At 38.9% G+C, this 23243-nt stretch overlaps 1 protein-coding gene across 7 annotated transcripts in view; it reads left to right on the forward strand.

Annotated features, from left to right (window-relative positions):
• Nucleotides 1-23243, forward strand: part of LOC114871951 (RNA-binding protein Musashi homolog Rbp6) — a 616561-nt gene that overhangs the window by 585693 nt on the left and 7625 nt on the right. For 5 of the 7 annotated variants that reach the window (XM_029178578.2, XM_029178581.2, XM_029178585.2 and 2 more), the window contains 2 exons: nt 20372-20476; nt 21380-21445. The exons of 1 other annotated variant lie outside the window; for it this stretch is intronic. In XM_029178578.2, the coding sequence (XP_029034411.1) occupies nt 20372-20476; nt 21380-21445 (171 nt within the window). The remainder of the gene's footprint in view (nt 1-20371; nt 20477-21379; nt 21446-23243) is intronic. One more of the 7 variants, XM_029178582.2, reaches the window with a different exon arrangement.

Here is a 23243-nt window from a genome sequence, read left to right on the forward strand (position 1 = left end):
TTTTCTAAGAACATAATTCTCCAAATTTATTTATACCTCCAACATTATGGAATACAGGTGAAAATCTGGATAAATCTCACGTGTATGCATTAAATGCTTAATTTTGACAATAATTATCGGTGTCATAATTATATTGTTACAGAACGTGTGAGTGAATGAGAGTACTTATATCTTGATAAAACGTAGCAGAATCCCGGTTGATTTTGACGTCTTCTTTGATCCCGACTGCTGCTTACCTCGTCTTTCTTCCCGTGATTAAAAACGCGACACAAGGTTTCATCGTACTCCTCGTAGGGTCGATACTGCTTCACTGAACAGACGTAACGACGACTTCTTCGAATATAATCGCTACAAGTTTCCTTCTACTTTTTCTGTGGCACCTTTGCGTTTGAAGTGAGACAAGTCTCGCATTAACCTTTCACAGCGTCTTGGATGAATTTTAGCCAGGCCTCTAGAAATAGGAATAAGTCAGAACTTTGTCACTCATTCAGATTTGTTTTTCTCTTCTCCTTTTGTCGCTTTGAACGTTGAAATTTTAATTTATATTGGAACATAACAAAAAGTTATGCTAGTTTTAACACTGCAGTGATCAGGCACTCTCAACTTTAATAAAAATTCATCAGAATCATACCTTTCTGTTTTTTATTTCTTCATCTGTTTTCAAGAGAACAGTTGCAGCTGTATTTACCCTCATAGCGAGTAGTTACCGTATATCTGTTTCAAGTAAATATTCATGGGAGTATGGAGAACGAGGAAACGTCGAGAGTTGATTAAATTCGGAGTAAATCGGTTTCAATTTTGAACACGTATTAACCTAATTCTTATAATCTTCGCGCTAATTGAAATTTCCGCTTTCAACGGACAGCGGGAAATTAATGGCTACCTCAATTCGTTAAATAAACGAGATACAGTGTGTCAAGTATCGAAATGTACTACCTTTGCTTCACCTCTCTGCAAAAATCAAACGTTCTTCAATATTTTACCTAGAATTAGGTCGATTTCTCATAAAAGGCACATTCACCTTTCTTTCCTGATTTATAATTAATTTCCTTCCGCATAATGTATTGAAGCCATATTATTTCAAAGTTGTGCGAAAAGATTAATTTTAATTTTTCATTAAATTCTAGAATATTTATACATTGAAAAAGAGTCATAGAAATTTATTAAATAACATCATTTTAGATTAATTAAATCTTCTATTATAAATCCACAAAAACTATACTCCCTATTTAATTATTTTATTTTCTACTAATATAAAACCCTTCATCAAGGTAGATCTACCGAATTACAATTTTCCGTCTCCCATGTACCAATATCTATCTCACTCTCTCGTATCATCGCAGATACTTTTCGATTGACACTCCCACCTGTACATGACTATCTATCATCCATCAGATCGTGGTCGAGATGGACTAGAAATCCAGGCAGATCGATGGTGGTTCTTTAGAAACGATCTTTCAAACCGACGATATTTCCACGGGTACACCACATCGATGCACGATCGGTGCACACGTGGTGCGCGTGTACATAGATATCAAATCGAAGTGCCGTGCTTTCATTGGTAACCTAACTGTGCCGGTGTGGCGGGGTTGGGAGTTAGGGGTTGTACAGTAGGAGAGAGGTGCACCGTCGTATTTCACAGTCATTACCGTAACGTGTTACCGTGCGCGCTCGTTGCGCCACGCAATAAATCGTCGGTTACCGTTACCATGGATGGTGCACAAGGAGGGAACGGGTGTTCGAGGGATGGCTGGGGGTTATTCTGGCTCCCGGTACCCCTCTCGTCTCGTAGCAACCATCCAGCTACCCGTGTGGCGCGGTCTGTTCGTAACAATCGTAACCCCCTTTTTTCTCCCTTTCTCTCGTTCGCACCTGAAGCTTCCTCGTCGATACGCTCCTGAAAGGAACCGGGCGTCAATTTCACCGGTATTCTCGTGAAATCCGCTCGTCGACGCCGAGACGCCGCGTACGATACGGTTTCGACGCAACGTTTCCTTTTTCTTCAGTTTCTGCTTTCTTTTCACCTTTCATTTCTCACTCGTTCAATCCTACCTGAAGTCACTCTTTCATTCTCGCTTATACGATCACCGTGAAACTGGTATTGTCTGTTATCTCGTAAAGAAATCGTATCGATGCTTTCAGAAAATAATTTCCACGTAGCCCGCGATCTTCAACCCTGTCTGCTACTCGAGCAGACAAAAATTATTCCTGTTCACCCGGTTCGTTTTCTCTGTTCTTCCCTTGGAATTATATTTTGTACTGACTTATATGCTTCTTATGGCACGTACCCCGTTGTACCATACACACGTTGCGCAATTACACACGCATAGACCGGTATACACGAAACTGATTGTACATATTTCGCGATGCGGCTGTTGAATTCGAAGGAAAGGTCCGCGTTCGCGCTAAGAATTTCAAACATTCGAAGCTTACAGGAGACACGTGCCGTTTTAGGGATCTCGTAGCGTCTCGTCGACGTCCGCTCGTTTTCGGGACAAAAGGGAATCTCGTCTTCGTACGTGTTGGGTACAAATACGTTCGGGATAGCATGAATACACGGAGGCGGTTCGAAAGCGTCTCTTTGTACGCAAGATACCTCTTTTAAGCGTCCTGAAACGCTTTCGGACCAGCGTGTACATACGCGCGTTTATACGGTTACTTATTGACAGTAGATGCGTGAGTGTGCGACTCTGGTGTACTTTACGATGCGCTGAAATTGTGGACTGTTGGCTGTACAACATCGTTTTCTTCAATTGAAATTTAATTTGTTAAAGTTTGCTTTATTGTAATTGATTGGATATTCATTTATATGGGAAATATTTAAGGGTTTGCGGTGGTCTTTGCATCCTTTTTCTATGATGATGGACACTTAGTCTATTAAAATTTTATCTGAAATTCGAGATTATTAATTACAGGTTTGAAATAAGAATTTAACTCGTATTTTAAATATTAGTTTTGTTTTATTTATTTTTTGTTGTACAGTCAGCGATTTTGCAATGCTGTGCAAACATATGCTACCATTGCACACACTCAGGGCATGTACACGCAAAAATATACATACTTATATATATATATATATATATACATGAAAAGAATATATATGTATACACGATTCATATAAATAAGAAGAAGAATTATATACATACAAATATAAATATACAAAGGGAACTATGTAAATTAATGTTGTTCATATTTGTTGAAATACGGATCGTATTGTAAATTGTCGATCGAGTATTAGTCGTTTCTACGATGACGATCAACCGCCATTGATCAATGCAATTAAGTATCGCCTATTGTAATACGCAACGTTATTCGTCGGATCGGCCTCTCTAATACTTTTTTAGTTTTTCGCACATAGGGGGGGAAACACGATCGCCGATACTCTGTCTCCCTTTTGTTTTCGATTTTCCGTAGTGTGTTTCGGGTGTCAAACAATCATTGTTGTCGCAAACAACGCGATATTGCGGCGCTTTCTAATTACAAAAAACGATTTGACTGACAAGCTAGCTTTTGTTCAGCCGCGATTGGCCGGGCGCGTGTTTGAAAACGCGTTTGCCGATCGCTCGAAACGACTACAATTGTTCTGCAAAGCAAAGCTTTTTCCCCTATTTCTATCGATAATTTTTTTGCGGCCGGTTAAACAAACCCGATCGTGACTTGTCGACGCTGAGTGGTCCTTCGATTTGTATCTTGATTGAAAAAATTTCATTTTTCCGGATCAAACACTCGCCACGCGTCGATGGGTCAGGATATTTCCAGGGTAGCAAGCGTTGGGAAAGCGTTAGCGAGATGCTGCCATCCAAACGAGCGCGATGTTCCCGGGCAGCTCGTTTGTTCGAATATTTTTCACGATGAACCCGAGCGAAGATCGCAGCGAGCCTTCCCCAACGCTGAGCAACAACGAATCACCGAGCCCCTTAATTGCACCGGTATCCGTCAAAACTCGTCTACACAGAAACCGACCGACGAGCGAAAATAAAAATAAATATATGTATATATATATATAAAAAAAAAAAAAAAAATGAAAAAGAAAATGAACACCATTAACAACACCCTCTTCTTACGTGAATCTCTTGACTGGAAGTTACGAAAAATGTTCACAGACGCATGGCTGGCAAACTCTGTGGTCCTCCGTCAAGCAAAGCGTCGTCTGCCTCTACCCCCATTCCATTAGGTACAGCTAAAAACACAAGAAAAATATCGAAAAGAGAAACGGCACACGCACGCAACACGTCCGTACCTACACACATCCTACATTCACACTTGCATACATATCTGTCTCTTTGTATATATATAAAATACAGTTGGACAGGCTGACACACGTACAATATACAAAAGTACACACGCGTAACGTGCACGAGCCACCAGCTCACCGCACACACGAGACTAGCTGCGATGCGAGGAAAAAGATTAGTTGCGAAAGTGCAGCGTTGCTTTCCGCAAAAAGTTTCACGTTCGAACAGACAGGAACGAAGGAAAGTCTCTGGAAGGAAAGAAACGGGTAAAACACGTAAACACCGAAACTGAGAAAGGGAAAAGAGAGAAATCGATGCTAGCGAGACGACGGGAGCCGTGAGCGTTTATCCGGTTCCCCGAAACGTCGAGCCTCCCTCTGCCGACCTTCTCTCTTTTTTCTACCCCTCCATTTCATCAACTTCTTCTTCTTCTTCTTCTCTCTTACTGGTAGACACCGTAGGTAGTTTAATGTGTACTCCTCTACCGTCACTTCGAGAGGAAAACCATGACGAGGAAACGGAAAAGAGTACAGAGATGAACGCACGTCCGAATCTAGGATGCCCAATGACCAGGCTGAACCTGTCTGTTGCCTATCGTCGACATTTTAAAAGATATCAAATTTTCTCATTTTCTATATACTCAAAAATACATGCGTCTAAATTTATTTAAAATTATTGCAAATTTTCTGAAGTAATTATATTCATCACTGAAACGTCAGGCAACGGTATACGCGACAGCCTAGTCAATCAGCCAAACAAATAGCCAGCAATAGCCCCGTGGAAGTAATAATCAGCGATCTAGCGCGAGAAAAATTATTCTTGCCTTTTCGTTATTGTGCATGCGTATGTGTGGGGGAGGGAAGGTTGTGTCGAAGCGAGAAACGAGTCCGTTCGATGACGTACAACAACGCAAGTAGGTAGTCGCAGAGTGCGGGGTAGACACACTCGTGCGCAAACTATGATCGAAGAATCATTTTTCTTTTTTTTTTTTCAAAGACAATTGTGCATAGGTCGTGATCGACGTTCACAATTGACGATTCCCTGCCTCCCTATTCTTTATCTCTGTCTCTTTTCCCCGTTCCCGAATGAAGAACTCCGTTCCCCCGTCCTTCTCTTCTGTCTGTCCATCCGAATTCTATCACCGACCCCGTCAATCCGGAAGAAAGTTTTAACGTGTTTCTCTCTTGTAGTCGTTTGATCTTTGTAGTGGTTGAAATTGTAGTCACGTTCTATGTAATCTCTAAGCTAAACACTTTTAATCGAGAACACTTAGCGTAGGTCGTATAGATATAAACGATATAGGCGTTTCCGGGTTATCAGGCTGAAGCATCCTGCCGGTGTAAGATTTTTTAAATTCATTAAAATTAGAATTATCATTTAGTGTCAAACTGATCATCCGTTTTTATTGAATTTCTGTCTGATATAAGTTTCTACTTGATTAAGCCACGTTTAGAGTTTCTGTGAAACTGTGAAATTATAGGAACCACTTTTATCAACTTTTGATTACAATTATTTCTATGAATATTATTTTTCTCTAGATGCGTCGATGTAGAGAAAATTGCATGAAATTGTTGTATATAGTGAATCGGCACGATGCTGAGGTCGCGATACCACTGTCTCTCTTATCCAGAGCAAATTACATATTGCTAAACGTAGAGTAAGGCATCCGCTAAGTTAGGCGAAAGTAAAAAAAAAGAAAATTAAGAAAAAGAGTACCGACCCTCGTAGAAGAGATTACTGCACCGAAGCAAAACCGCCCAAAGACAGTTAACGAGAAGATTGTGCTTTTTGTATCGTTCTCCCGTTTACTTTCCAAGCCTGTCCGATGTCCTCGGTCTCCATCCCCTGCCAATTCCCAATCGAACATTGAGAATGGAACGCAGAAGCAAGGATGATAGAAGCAAAAAAAGGAACGTATCTGACCCCTTACGCTCGCTGTTGTCGCGATTAACGTTGCTTCTTTAGATTAGATCGCGTTTTTAACGAATTAGACTTTAATTGATAATTCTTTTTAATTTATCCAGGTTTCAAATTAGGAAATCATTGATGTATTATTTCGCAGAGTCAATTGGTGTAAAATTGGCAAAATTGAAATACTTTTATTTACAACGTTAAATTACAACCCGTGTAACCGAGATAACGAGAAACAAATTAATAGGTTGTCGCGCAAAGAACCGCAAAGAACGATCAACCCCCGTGAAGCACGCGCGTTAGTAATTAAGGCTTGATGTTAATTAATCCGACAGCCAATGCAATTTAATGCTTCCGTACCTTCTACTGTCATACATGTCGAGTAAATTATACGTGACTCGGTGAATAATTTCGAAAACAATCACGTTCTATCTGGTTTCTTAAGTGACATTTACCAACGCCTCGTTTCAAAGTAAAGTTTTATGAAGAAAATTACATTTATATGCTGTGTTAGATAATTTAGTATAAAGACTAAATCGTAATTTATATTGCAACGCGCGTCACAGGGAGCAGGGCAACGACAATAATTAATTGGAAAATTGAATAAGAAAAATTAATCAAATCGCGAGTCCTTTTTTAGCCTTGCTTTTTCAATCGTTCCTCATCGTTCCCCTTTAATATCTTTTACCCTTGAATCTCCTGTCTTGTTGTAAAGTAACACACGTTCGCGAAAGCTGTGATCCGATTTCGATTCAGTTGCGTTTTCGAATCGTCGTTAACGAATGAGAAATCGTATGATCCCGAATGGGAAAGCAAACTGTGTTATCAGTTGTCTACGTGGTAAATTAACGTGGGTACACACGGATACAAAAATGGTGCGCACGAAAGAAAAGAAAAAAGAGGATGCGGATGGCGTGGTCCATCCTTGTCCTTTGCACCGATACGTTAAGAGGAGAAGCGAGGATTCACGAGGAGAGCAAATCTGGTCTTTAAACGCTCGCTTGCATGAATTATAATTTATCGATAGAGCCAGCGACCGGCTCGGATGAAAGCGTTTTAAAAGAGATGAGAGGAGAGAGAGAAGCAAAGAAAGAGAAACGGAAACAGGATTTTGCGGGAACGAAAGGGAGAAACTATTCGGTCGCTGGCGTATTAAGCCTGACGCCAAAGAAATGACACATCTGTCCTGAGCTTATACATATGTTAACGACACGATGCTTAAACAATATTATTGATACTTTTATGCGTGGCTATAGTTCGCTCGCGTTAACGTTACCGTCCCTCCCCCCTTTGTCACGAAAACGAAATGAAACGAAACGAAGAAATTGCAACTGTTTTGCAGAAAAGTTTCATCGATTCTACGTTGTTTCCTTGATCGATCTTTTACTGCATATATCGTTTGTTGTTGAACAAAAGAAAGAAACAAAGGGAAGATGGGAGAAATTTGGTGCTGATTTATTTCTTTCGCGATACTCGATCAAAAAAACGACGCGGTTAACGTTATCGAGCTATGGTCCGATTGTTGCTATTCGTAAGATTGTTGTTATATCGCTGTGATCGCGCGTGGGTTTCTATAATACGTTGCCCGATCCGGAATCATCGCCTTTTGCGCTCACCGAATTATTTGCGTCGACGAGGTACAGCAAAAGTGCTGATTGACAAACGGCATCTGTAAGAATACTTGAAGACACAAGCGTCGTTCTCGTCACCTATCGGTTGGAAAAATTGGGGAAAACGTTCAAAACATTATACCGTCCATGATGTTGAAATGTTTAATGGGTATCGCGAACCGTTTTCGAATTTACCCTTCGTCTTTCCGTTTAAGATTTAATCGTTCTACGTGTCGTGATTTCGATGGGAGAAACAGAGATTTCATGCTGATTCGATGAATTTTTCATCGATGAATGTATATCGTTGTTACTTTTGTTACGTTGTTCATTGTACACTACCGAGCATGGTAGGATTCCATAAGGAAAAATGGCAATATAAATGATGAAAAGCCTATTTGGTATTTTTTAGTTACATATTGAATTAAAAATTATATTATTTTTCTCTAAAGTTATTTAATTTTTTCTAAATAGCATTATAGGAGAAAATGAAACCATCACCGTTAATATTTATTATGTTAATATTAATATCTTCAAAATTAGGATTTTTAGAATTATCATTTTTTATAATTTTAATATTTGTAAACCTTTCTCTCTCTATATTGCCATTTTCCCTAGAGATGTCTACCATGCTCGATACTGTACACGCATATATTGTAAATATATTTTCAAGTTCGTTTGCGAATAACTTCTCGACGTCCTTGTATGGTTATTATTCTAACGCTTTGCTATGTTATTGTTTGATGCGTTGTAATTTTGAAAATTGATTTTTAATTATAATCGCGGTGAAACACGTGGTATTCACGAAAATTTTCTCAGGAAGTCACTTCAAGTTTTCTTACCAATGCTTACAAACAACGTTCGACTCTTTGGCCGACGAGAATTGTATATTATACATGCGCGTATATATATCTTTCTTGATGTAAAGTTTTTAAAAGAGACACGAGAAGAAAAAACGACGCTTCTTCTTTGACACCGTACGATCAAACGTACGATGCGCCTTGGAAACGATGCTTGCCAAGGGATGAACGAAATTTTTTCCGAGACCATCCAGCTGGGTTCGGGCAATTTATTAATAAACACCAACGATAAGACGAGATATGAAATTGATAAGCGGAATTCTTCAGTCACGAGAGTTTTGTAAACGTTTCAATGGGTACTCGGTGAAAAAGTTAAAAAAGAAAAAAAATGAAAGAAGAGATAATGTAACATCTAATGTCCATCAGATATATCGCTCTCTGGAGCAAAGTGAGAGAACAAGTTTATTTACACGTGCGTACATATTAACGACACAATGTAATGATTCGCTGAAGCTCTATTATTATAATGATTAAGGATTATAAATAATGAATGTCTGTAATAAATAAAAATTACCACGCAAACGGATGATATTCAAAAGGGTTAAAGAAACATCCATACTGTCTTGTGCTAAAAGAAAGGAAAGTTTAATTTGAAATTATATTTTTGACAATTTTTTTTTAATTAATACGCTTGTAATGAAAGAAAGCTCATTTAGCTTTCTTTTAGCATAGGATATTGTTTCTCAAATTCGAGTTACTATGAGCTAGGCATCACCCAAAGTGATCGATACATTTATCTTTAATACACTACACTCTTATAACAAATTCACATTCTATCATTACATATAATACAAATTAATTCTTATAAATTACTCTGAATAAGTGTCATTTTTATATATTCCAAACGTACGTTGCTGGATCAAGTAGGTCTTCTAAATTCCAATTAAAATTTATAAAATTTAAAAGCGAAGTGGTTGCTTTTAATTACAATAAACATGCTTTTCTTTCATGGAACTTGATTCAGCAACAAAATTGGTTGTTTTCGAAATCTTAATATGGCAATTATATGGAAAAGGGCATATTTCACCCCTTTTCTTATATCTTGTCAAAGACAACGTTCTAAGTAATTCATTTAACTACCCCTTGTATATTATAAGTGAAATTACTCAGAAAGTTCATCTTGGCAACGTATACCAAAGTCAATGAAATCTATGAGGTGTGCCCTTTTCTCCATAATTAACCTTAGCATAAAATGATTATTGAAGTTCTATAGTCGCGATATTCAGGGGAAAAGTGTGCATAATATAAGATCGGTGATGTCTGTTGTTGAGTAGGAGCGGTCGTGTACCGCGCAGTGGGGCCAAGGGTGGGCCGAGTGTCCGTGAGCCCCAGCGGGGGTTGCACCGGTAAGCTTCAACCCCAAAGTGCCAGGTTGTTCCACCAAGTTCTCGTGTTCTCGCTCGTGTTGACGGTAACCGTAATCCGTAGTACGTAGTACGTACCCAAATTCCACATATACAAACACTACTACACCCCTGAACACATTTATACATTCACATACACGTCCACAGCCCGTGTACATAACCCCGTTTCGTTCAATCTCATCGATTCGAATTCGCTCGATTAATAATTTCCAAATGTTTTCTTTATTATAATATTTTTATTATTCTATCTGCGTCGCTGCGGTAATTAAAGTTTTTCCAGAACACTTGGTTTAATTGCGAGTAGCGTTGCGCGATAGCGGCATTATTACCCGATCGATACGGTAATTATTGACGTGCAATGGAAATCGGCTGATTGTCGAAATACGAGGATAATTAGCCGGCTGAAATTATAACAATGTTATTTTTCGTTCGTTTGAAAATCACGTCGAGCGTTGTCAAAGGAGATTTTGTTTGGTAATTATTGCATGTGTACGGAGTTAAAATCTGGTTTCGTTAACTATAGAAAATTCACCGAATGAGAAAGTAATTAAAAATGAGCCTCGGTTGTTATTAATTTCCTGTACAAAGAATTTAAGATTTCATTTTTTGGAAATTCGAAACTGTTCAAGTAATTGCTAATTTAATTAGAATATTGAAAATTTATCAAATCTTTCAAAATTTTTCAAAGACACTATTTCAAATTAGGTCAGATAAGCTAATACCTATTAAAACACTAATTTTCTTATATTTTTTCAAAAAAGTCGTATCTATTCTATCCGATGGAATATAGTTTTTAGAACGATGGAATTATCGTATCGGTTCCATTCGATGATTCTACCGGAGCTGAAAACAAATCCGCGACCTCTATGCGGATCGTGAATTGACCCGAAATTAATGATTCAATTTAACGATCGTGCAGCGGTAACGTACGCGCCCACCCTCATCGCTTTGAAATCACCTGAAATCGTTTGCAATGATGTTGAACCATATATCCAATCGAATATTTACGGTAACATACATGCACATACATCAATAAACATCATCAAACGATCACGAACCCTTACACGGTCCACGTTACTTGTTCTTAATTAATTGGATACGAATCGTTGTTGCCAATTAGTTGTCTTAGGTACCCATAGTTCGAGCATTGTTGCCGATAGTGTTTTATATTGGATTGGTAGGATTTTTGGTACATATACTGTTATATATATATATTATATATTATTCTTATGGAATGCTTAGGAGACAGAAAATCGTATTTGTTAATAGTTGTGCATCCGTTTTGTTCGTTGTTCCGCCTGTAACCATTTTGTCAGCGAGGCTGACAACACGGGTCGTCACGAGGACGTGTCAGTCGTCTGACGAGACTCGAGCGGATATTCATGGGAAAAGAATGGGGAAACGGAGGCATGGCTGTGTCTCGACGAAACGCGAACGCGGCAGAAATTAATTGCAACCGGCCGGAGGAAACGCGCGTCGCTCCCTCATTCTTTGACGGAAATCGAACGGGAGGACACGGACACCCGGACGTTCTGTCGACTCGGGGAAGAGAAAGACCGCGAAAGAGAAAAGCGGCTAGGAAGTCGGGCTGCTCCAGTTTTTATTTTTAATGTAATTGAATAACGTCGATTCGTTGATTTACGCGAGAAAGAATCCGCTATGAAATACCTCCTACTGTACAGACTGTCCAGTATTATTGGTGTGAAATATCATTCGAAAATAATTAAAAGTGATCGAAAATGTCGCGAAGTTTAGATTGACTGGATTTCAATCTTAAGTTACGTATTGAATAGCGGATTACTTTTTAACACAATTTGTTATTTCTTCTAAAGGAATATTTAAATATTAAAATATTTGAATTTATCGGTAAATTTACTTGTTCAAACAGAACTTTGCATTTTCCACTACTGGAAATATTAAAAACTTCGACTGGATTTATTCTGTTTTGATTTTTAAATTTATAAAATTACATAGAACATCCTGTACTTTCGTCGTTTCCGAAGCGTTTTACGAATATTAATATCGGCTCCGTTACAGAGAAACCGAGTCGACATCGAGCGAAGTGTCCTTTCGATTCACTTGATCGCGAAATCTTCCATGCTTTTTCCACGCGCGTCCAAAGGAAAACACATATTTCACAGCAGCTCGACTAAATTTAATTCATCGAGACGTTCGTGGACCGAATGTTTTTCCAACCACCGTTTTATTTGTTCAAACAATAACACGCTCCTCCATCAATCTTCAATTTTTACACAAAATTCAAGATACTAATTATTATCGATTGAAAAACTTGGACAGTATCCACGCAGATTATGTGCATCAAATAAAAATAGAAAATCGGTAGTAGAACCGATTTATCACGAAATCCATTCACTTCTGACTTCCGTCGGTATCTCGTCGCGTTGCCTCTTAATCGCCGGTATAATTAGTATTTCAGACAGGATTCGAACCCTCCGCGACTAGTTAAGTATCGAAGAAGCGATTTAGGGGTGGCCGCCTCGAACGATTTCGTCCGTGCGTCGAAAGTTTGAATTACTTTTCCTCGACTCTTTTCAATCTCCTCCACCCCCTAGCCAACCCCTTCTTTCTTCTTTCACCCTCCGCCGTCCTACCTCCCCGTTCCATTGTTCGTAATGCATTTCTGTTTCTCCAAGCGACTTCTGTTTACCCGAATTGATACAGGACTCGTGAAACTTTTCAACGAAACTTGACTTCCTTTTCAATGTCTTTTCCACTTCAGCTTCTTCGATATCTTCTGGTCGGTAAGCTTCAATCGTGTTTCGTTGAAATTAATCTCGCGTACACAGGATGATGAGCCTATTTTCATTTCCGATATCCTCTAACCTCGGATATTGACCATTGAACGGCGGAGAATTTAAATTTAATTTTAATCTAATTTTAATCGAAACAATCTCGTACGTCACTATTGATCCAGCATCCGCCGTTCGAAGGTTCGTTCTCCAGGGAGCCCTCGCAATTTTTATCGTCGTTGCACCGATTCGTGATGAAAAGTGGACCCAGGTGCGATAGACGGTCGAAATTTTACTCGAGTTACTCTATAGAGATTACAAAATGATAAACGAAGACACGCGTTGGTACTCCCGTGTAATTGACTATTCCAAATGGCTGTTTTCTTTTTATATATACAACAGAGATAGCGTAAGAGTTTCCATCTCAACTTGTAAATTTCTCCTCTACTTTACTCTCTACGTGTGGTATTCTTCTTTATAGTTTGTCTAGACTAGCCTAAAAGTAATGGTAACGAAAGACTTTTTTAACTAACACGTATACATATACATGTCTATAATTATATATATATATTAATTGAATCCTGTATCTCGTACTGTTGGATGATTGCCTAGCTCATAGTAAATAGATACTATCCAATACTTCCAGTTTTACTATTCGTACGAGTAAAGAAGCCCAAATGCCGCTTCTGTTAGTTTTCACTAGAACTTAGCCTCTAACATCTATTAGACCTGTTTCTTCGGCACAGATGTAAAACACCGAGCAATCTCTGTGTACGATACGTGTGTAGCAAGAAAGGGAACATCTTCGAGTATTTTCCGTACGCTGAAAGGGATTTCCATCGGCGAGTAACAAAGGTATGGCCTGTCCTGAATCATGGCCTGTTCCTGACTCTATTCGCGAATTTCACGATGCATGCGTTCTGACTCGATGTTTCTGTAGTTCTAGTGAAAACTGAAATCAGTTCACGGTTAAAAAGGATAAAGATTTTTTCTTTTTTTGTTTTTTTCTTTTTTCTTTTTCGTTCGACTCGCACGACCCATAGACGAACAGTGCGGATGAAACTCGATTCGTTTTCATTTCAAATCGATCACTTTTTTCGCGCCTTTCGATCGTCTAGGTTGACGCGCACGATTTTTTCGATGCTCGTAACGCGTTCATTCCCCTTCCGTCGTCCGCGAAAACGCTCGATCTCGTCCTCGGAAACGAAGCATTGTTCTCGCACCGTGGAAACGCGATTTTTCCAAGTTCGTAACGCTGGATCGCTTAGCACCGGCTATGGGTCAGTTTGTACCGCGACGGACACGAATAAATTCGAATCGAGTAAAGAGGAGGGCAGACGTCTGGGACAGGACTGTCGCCGAGACCGATGACGAAGACTACCTCGAAGATGCAGTCACCTAGGGGCGAGTAATCTACCATCTACCTAAACCTACTGTCTCTTAGAAACGTCGTCGTATTTAAACAGTGGTTTTTTATTATTATATATTACTCATAGTAATCAGATATCTAGTGTAACCACGACGGGACGATGAAACGATACAACTCATATTTCCTTCAATTTTAGTCTCTCTTTGTATAAATAATAAATTATTTGAATAAATCATTCCGTGGTGGTACGATAACGTAGACAACTTAGAAAAATCGAGCTAATCGGATATAAATAGTCTCTGGTTAGAAGCAGTCAGTAGTAAATGAGATTCGTTGTCAACTTGACTCTTGTAATTTAACAGTTTTACAGTAATTGATCTAGTTAACGCCTAAAGATTGCCAACTAAAATGTAGCTTTTTATAAGAATTCTGTTTTCACGCTCTAGATGTGTCACCATTTAATTTGTACAAATTCTTAAACGAACAAAAACAGTTGGCAAGCTTAGCGGTGTTTAGGATATAGATCAAAATTTCGAATTTAAAATAGAACACGTCGACCGGCCGTAAAACAGTATCTTTATTCGTTGAACAAGAATTTTGAGTGTCGTCTCAGTTTGATTAAATGGTTATAGACACAGTAGTAGGAGAGAGGCGAGGTTGAAGATCGTGATCGGTAAATCGCGTTCTTCGATTTCATTCTATCTCCATAGTTTCTAGTTTTAACTTAAATAGTAAAGTAGATTAGTGCGTAGATAGTATGAGAGTGATACCTTTCTTTTGTGTGTCGTGTGTATATCCGCAGACTTAACTGACCGTATCTTTTTAATACGTATCTTTATATTGTTATATCTATATTACATATATTATCCTTTTTCTATTGTAATTAACCATTACCCGCTGTACCTGCGACTAGTATGTTTTTTGGGTACATTAGTACTTTGAACACCTTGTCACCTCGACCGTTGTTACTGTTTTTTCACGTTATATATATATATACATACCGTTGGAGTTTTACTTGGCTAGTGTTAGAACGCTAATTAGTTTATCTTAGCCGAGTGGAGACACTTTGAACGCGTACGTAGTCTTTTTAGAGAGTTCTCGACTCGTTGAAGATACTCGATTATTACGCCATTAATATATATGCCTATCTTATAATATATATATATATACGTTCAAGGTTCACGATTGTTAAACGGTATTATCGTTGGATACGTGTGTGTAGTTTAGGATGTGCCGATTAACCATTGTTTAAATTGTTTCCTTTGTTGACGCTTCAAGTTCTCGTCGCTGCACGAGGGCGCACCAGCTAACAGCCCGCTGTCAATCAACTTTAGTTAACCAACATTAACGATCGACACGATTGTTGGTCAAAACGCGTGATTCGTCCAGTGTGTTGCTTCGTCGAAGTACGCTTGACACTTTTCTCGGATCACATTGGGTGCTTATTTTGGTGTGAAAATAATTGAACCGTGATTAAAAATTCATGATTTTAGAAAGATTTCTCGTGGAACACTAGCGGTAATCAGAACTGGATTCAGATTTTTCAGGCCCTAGGGCTGAAGCCCTCCTTGGACCTCACCTTAATTCGACGCTGACGATAGGGAACTTTTATCATATTCTTATCATTTCATAAACCATGTTCATTTTTATTTCTCTTTCGCTTGAATCACTAATAATCCCCATTTTAACCCGTGTCAATATTTCAAGGAGACGTGTATTTTATCAGTACCCCGACACACATATCTTCTCCTATTCTATCTGGATAAAAGGATTCGGTTTCTCGTGCTATAAGGTACACAGAAATATTCCTTTATAGAGAGAGACACGCGTGCGTTTTACCTTCAGCTCTAGGAATCACCGAGATTCCTATCGATCCACGAACAATTTCGTTCTTCGTGAATATGGAAGAATACGCGATAGCGCCCATCGATTTCCATTTTTCATTCGTTTAAAGAGTTTATTCATGAATTCGATTGAATCAACGGAATTGGTATTTCAATTGCTACCGAAAAATTTTCGAACTTTGTTCCATCGTTTCGAAGCATCTTCCGATTTACTAACAATTCCTTGAATATTAACAAGTTGGATATTCAGTAGCACTCGCAATTAACCGGTCAATTTCGTTCGAAGAAATTGGTCGGTGTTTTTTCTTTTTTCTCTGTTAAGGAATATATATTCAAAATATCGTTGGAAGTAGAAACGGAAAGGCAATCCCATTTACCACCCTCGTTCGTTTTTCGAGCTGTTCGAGTCAGCAGTAAATGGATCGTAGAATTAATTGGCCTTCGCGAAACGACACGAGGCTGGCCAGCTCGTGTTGCCCGCTTGAAATCGTTCTCCTGTCAGCGTGTCACGGTTTTCTTGGCCGCCAATATTTCATATCCCGCCGGTGGATCTTGCAACCCCACCGTTGTCCGTACTCTCGATCGTATCTACGTCAGCTGGAGATACACTCGAAATAGATGAACTCTTGGCCTAGATCTTTACGGGTCCGTCGTTTCGATGAAAACGATCGAATCGTGCCCTCTAAGAATTTCCAGATACTCGTACACGCTGGCATCCGCGCTTTTCATTCTCCCTTTCCCTCTCGCCTTCCACATCGCGGCCACCATTTTTGGACACTGGCCCACGGCTATATCGACAGTCGCATTCCAGCGAATTTCAGACGCTTTCAAACCATTCCAGCCATCTCGCCACATGGCCGCCTTTCTTTTTACGGAAACGTCCGATAAACGTCTGCGGGCGAGGTTTTCCGGTTCATTCGTCATCCCTCTGACAGCGCTCCGATTTCGTCCTTTACCACTCCTACTCTCAAAGTTGCACCACCAACGAGCTTCTATTGTTCGAGGATTTCTATCAGCTTCGATATACCATTTTTCTAATCGCGGAGAAAAGTGTAAACCAGATCCGGACAGGAAATTGTACAAGTCGAGGCTGCTATCTCCGGCCAAAGCGAGAGGCAACAAGTCCTAAAAGTAATAATTGCAATTCTAAAAATAGAAATACTTATGATCGCTAAATTAATTAGAATATTACAAACGTATTTTCTTTCGAATAAAAAGCTAAGAAGCATTTCATTAAAGTTATCGACCTTCTCGAGAACGATTTGCCTTCTTCTCTGAAGAATAATTTGAAACTCCCAATTCATGATTATATTACGTATTCAATGATTCAACTATCAAGGTCATATTGCATATTCCTCGATTTCCAGCGGAATTTTGTATTCTATCAGTTAATCGAATCAAGAGACATGAAAATTCGCTATCATAGGATTCGCTCTGCGTGGAACATCTTGGAGAAAGTTAAAATATTCTGAAAAGCTTCTGGCGATTTTGTGTTATTTTTATAGGTTCTATCGTTTCTTGAGTATCCCGTAATCCAGTGTCGAACGATACTCGCAACCAACCAGTTTTGACCACACTATTTCTAGTTCGCCACGCAAAGGGAAAAAGATATGAAGTCACGTAAATCGTCACGCGATAGAGAAACACGGCGAATATTCCTCTGTAGCTGCAGTAGCTCGAAACTTCCGGCCAGAACCCGATAGAGACAAGCCACACCATTAAGCGACGTGATACCCCATACAAATCACGTCGATCCGCGATTTATGGTCCGTTCACCCTCTCACGCTATCGCGTTATCAGTCCCGTCGGTTACAGTTCCTGGAACGAGATTCCACCATGAGAACGCTCTATTTTCACGCTTTTCCAGCGTGATTCTTTTCTTCTGCAAAATTCGAAGCATTCGAACCTTTATGGGGTTTCGTGCTATTAATGCTGTCACGTTGTATTTCTAATTTATAGAATTAGCACATTTATTTCTTAAGGTTTGTGACATTGCATTTTTTTAAAATTAAATTACTAAAGTTTTGTCATTTTTCTAGCTTCTAAAATTTATAAAATTTCATAATAATTCAATTTTCGCTCGGTTACCTATTAAGCTTAATAGGATCCGAACAGGTCCGTTCTTTGAATTAATAATGTATTCGATCCGCTACCTCGAGAAATCTGTTTAAATCGTCTCTTTCGATCCCCATAAGGCTGGCAATATTTCATTTAGCCCCCATAGTCTCGCTATCCATTTATCGCCTAAGCTCGGTATTCACAGAACCACTAACCTAATTAACCTGGAGCTGGCTTTAGCAATGTATCGTAATGTTTTATGTTACGTAGAAACTTTCAGCTACATACTCTCATCGATCTTTTCTTTTATGTATATTTCACACTTTCTACGCTTGCTTTGAAAAGATCTCCAGTATACGGGTTATCCCAGAGAAATAGATAACCGAAAGAGCGTATACATAGATTTTCTGCGAAGATGCCTAAGTTAAAATAAGTAATACAAGCATGGATTTGTAAATGTTTCTTTTTCAAATTCTTTACAAATTCTGGTTTACGATGGAACATTTAATTATAGTATTTATTTAGATGATAATCAGTTACATGCACGATTTTTTGAAGTAAATTGATTCAATTCTTGTTTGATATTTAGAAACTTCTGTCTAATAGTTTGATTTAGATATTGAGATTTAATGAGATTTTGATTTAAACTCTTTTTAATACAATAGTTTCTTTAGCACGTTCACTACCATGGTGAAAATGGTCATTAAGAATATGATTAATACATAGGATGTTCAGGATAATGCTAGTTATGATTTTTCAAAATCTTTGTATATTATTTTATTTTTATTTTTTAACCGACTTCGAAAAAGGAGGAGGTTACTCAATTCGATCAATATATACATATTTTTTTCTTCTGTTTTATTCATCCTTTGAAAATATTAAGTATATGAAAACACAATTTAATTCCATTAAATTTATAATTTCATTAATTAATGACCCACGTAGCAGTGAATATGTTAATCAAACATTTGTGCATCATTCTGTCGTAAACAGAAAGTATTTGATCTTGGAAAGGTATTTTCAGATTCACAAGATACGCTTGAAAATTTTGGTCAGCTATTTCTGAAACTTCTATTGTCCCTATTTATTTTTCAATCCTCCTCAATCCTTGCAAAAACCACTCGGATTTCGAATCAACGACTCGGGTCGTTTCATCGTCATTGCATATACAGGTCCGACAGGAGTTCGTTGAATGTTATTCCCATTTTCACCGGCCGTCTTTTCTTCGTGTCCTGTTTATTCTCTCCGTTTCCCGTGACGTTCTTTCCGCGACGATGTGCCATTTTCGATGGACGGCCTTTGCGTTCACGACACGACTTTATCCCATTTACAGGGATCCTTTGTGCGATATTTTTTCTTTGATTGCAGACGCTAAGTGCTCGCGCAACGTCGCGTTTATTTCGTGGAAAAGCGAGCCTCGGGAACAGAGAAAAAAAAAGAAGAAAAATCACGGAAAGCGTGACGTCAAAACGTTCGTGTATTCACGGAAAATACAAAACAGCACAGACGGTTCTCTGTTCTGTCGATTTCAAAGAATCTCACGATTTTTCGTCGACCATTTCTGCAAAGCTGCGAACGCGATGAAAATTCTGATTATTTTTCCTTTCGGAAGTTTGCCGAACGAATTTCGAATAAAAATATCGTCTCGTCGAACAATTTACATTGACTAACGCGTGACAGTTGAATCGATAAAAAAATCGATCGGATAGTTTCGTTTTGTTGTTATGTGAACGTTTATCAAAAAATTCATTGGATTCGAAACTTCCTCTGATTTGTTGAGTTTCACTCAGTTTTTATTTGAAACTATTTCCGGGAAAATTGAAATATTGGATAGGAATATGAAATCATATGATCTAATATTACTTTTTACCATACAAATGAATATAAATTCATGCTCAATAATTAGTTCAATTAACGAGCTGAGATACCTTATTAGAGAACGGATCATAATTAAATTCTAATTTTGAAGGATTTTATGCTCGAAACAATTAATTGTTTCGTATAAACGAAATTTATTTCATTTGATGTTATATTTCAAAGATAATTAATCGATACTTTATTAATTAAACAATTATAAATTCTGTACATTAATTTCCTTAAATTTCAATCTAACATAGAAATTTCTCCATATGGTTCCATATTTCGACCCAATGATGCGAAGTGAACTTGAAATGACACTTGAAATATTTTTTTGTAAGCAACTTCATTCTTCAGGAAGCAAAGATGACGAACTCATCGTGTCAGCATTATTTTTAATTCATCATCATCGTTATAATTTTATTTTTTTAGTTCATTCACTAGTCACCATTCGTCCCCGTTTTTGTTTTTTTTCCCACATTCTCAGCTCTCTTCTTGTTCTTTTATCAATGTCAGGAGTGCCGGCAGTGTACTACCACGGAACCGGAAGCGAGAACGCAAGCCGCGCGTATACGGAGACACCGATGCAACACGTCCAACGGGCTGCACTCCGGAAGAAATGTATGAAGTCGACATTCACTTTGGACTGGAAACACGCATCACGCCATCTTCTCCCTTTCTATCTGTCTTTCCGTTCTTTTCTTCGATTTTCTTCGCCCCATATCTGTCTCTTCTTTCATTCTGTTTCTGTTCAGTTATTCAATATCGTCCATCGTTGATTGAACAGCACCGCGTTACGCGAATTCGTTCAACCCTGAAAAACTGCTCTTTCGTCTCACTGATCCGCGGTTCGAACGAGAAACACTGCTCGTTGTTCGACAACCGTAGGCTCTAAATATTTGACGCGTTCGCGATATTCCGCAGCAGCGGAAGCGCAGACTCGAGGAATCCTCGTGTAAATATCGCGCCACGTAACAAACGGAGGAGACAAATCCCTGTAATCGACTCGATGGACAGCATCGACCCCGTTTTCGAACGTTTCGCACAGCCGCGTGCATTCGTAACAGAGAGTAACGACGATCATCGTGCCTACATCGCGAGCAAAAAAATGGGGCTAACAGACGAACGAATAAAAGAAAGGAGAGAGCGTTTAATCCGTGGATCGGAAAAGAGTAACGAGACAGCTGGGGGAAACGGGGGCTCCTCTCGATCATCGGCACGATGTACACCGAGGATCAACGATCCTGACAAAGCAACACACACGGAAAAATCACGTCTTTGTCGTCTTCCTTTCGGCCGTCACTTTGACGTCGCTCGAGTGTGTGTGTGTGTTTATATATTATTTTTCTCTCTCTCTTTGCCTCCTTTAATCAGCAACGACAGTACCTTCACCGAGCGGCGGTAAACGAGAATAAAAAAAAAAAAAAAAAACAGAAAAGAAAAGAAACGTAGCGAACGAAGCGCTCGCACAACGCGTCTACGATCCAAGCGCGGAGCAGTTGTGATCAGAGTTTTATGTTTCAGTGGATCTAACCAACGGACAGCTCACCCCCAACAACAACACGCCCTTGCTCACGCAAGCACTTTCTGGTACGTCTAAAAGTTTTCCTTTCTTTTCGGCTTCGATCCTACCGCTTTCTTCTTAATTTGTCTCGCATCTTAAAGAGTGTCTCAGGTCTCTGTATACAATATGTACATGCGATATATACATAGGTACAGTCTGTTACTTAAGAGATAAACGTTTATAATATTTTCCTTTTATCTAGAATAAAAAAGATAGGGCGACTACGCTCTTATTGTAACAGACTGTACAGTACCGAGCATGGTGGGCTTCATTAGGGAAAATGAGAATGTAGGAAACGGAGCTTTCATCACTCGTGTTTCAATTTTATTATTGATACTTCTATTATTTGATAATTGCAAATTGTAGTAATTTTTTTCCAATTAATATTAGTATCTTCAAACTTAATTTTTAATATTTTTATGTGTAGGATTTAATAATCTTGAATATCATAGCGAGTTATGGAGGTTTTCCTCAGGAAAATCAACCATGCTCGGTACCGTAACACATATACACGTCAGAATGCACGGCCAATAGGTTCGCTGGGAACGTCGCACGGTTTCCGATTCTTGATAGCTTTTCATTATCGTGTCACGCGATACAGCGAAAGCAGTATAACATCAAGAACGAGTGTATGTATATGCGTGTGTGTATGTGAGAGAGAGAAATGATGATGGTTCGTCTTCTTACCAAGGCCTCAGTGAATGTTAGATCGAGACGTAACGATATAACCAAACACGGAATCCGGCATTACCCTAGTGCAACGGTACTGAAACTCATGTAATTCAATCCTCTTTCCTGATAGGATTCTCAAGCTTTAATAGAAACAAGCTTTGCATTACGCCGTAATGACAAATTGCAAGCCTTGCTTCGGCTCTTCCGTACACTTTGAGTGGTGAACGCGCTTCGAACCATGACTCGTCCATGTTCATGGAACTTCGCAAAGGTTAGCTCTGGATATGATTACCCTGGTCGAACGATTTCTTGCTTCAAGGAACCTGGTACTGATTCTTCGATTCCTTTGAGAAATAACCTAAAATGGCAGAGGGCAATAGGAATCACGTTTAATTCGTTCGCTTTTTCAATTTCTTCCTGGATAGCTTGGAATGTACAGGATTTTTATAGATTGGAGAAGAATATAATAATATTAAAATATTATTTATTTTTATCGTAGACCTGTGTTAAAAAAACCAAGCTTCTTAAACATTGTTTCTATAAAACAATCCAACAGTTCGTGCTAATTTTTCCAAACTAGCCATATTTCGTTTTTCAACGCACCTTGTAAAGATTCTCGCAAAAGCAAAGGGTAAAATGTGAAGCAATTCATAGAGCATGGAAGAAAAGACGGCACCGATTCCGTGGCAACCCTTTTATTTTTTTCTTGCTCTGGTCTGATCCAATCCCGTCCCCGTGCCGTTCGCAATCTCCTCTCAAATAAATCAAACTTTTGAATCGCGCTTGCCCCCGCCTCCATCGACGAACCGGCGGAAGTAACCGGGTGCCATTGTCAAGAGTTTAAAAGCCGAATGGGGTTTTAGATTGTACATTGAGCGCTTTCGGTTTGTCATACTTCGCCCACCGCCTTTTTCTTCCAGCGAGTTTCAAATTCCTCGCGTTCTTCGTCCTCCTATTCAGTACCTGTTCGTCATCTTCGTTTTCTTCTTCTGCGCGATCGTGTTCCCACGCTTTTCTTCCGTTTAAACTTTTCTTCCGTACGCCATTCTTCGCTATGACAGTCGTTCATCTTCCGGTATCATTTAACGAGGGATGGTTCTCTTTGATGTCAATGAAATTTCGCAGGATCACAAAATTTATATCTATAATAAT

Source organism: Osmia bicornis, chromosome 1 (genome assembly GCF_907164935.1).
Source record: "Osmia bicornis bicornis chromosome 1, iOsmBic2.1, whole genome shotgun sequence".
Taxonomy (NCBI): domain Eukaryota; kingdom Metazoa; phylum Arthropoda; class Insecta; order Hymenoptera; family Megachilidae; genus Osmia; species Osmia bicornis.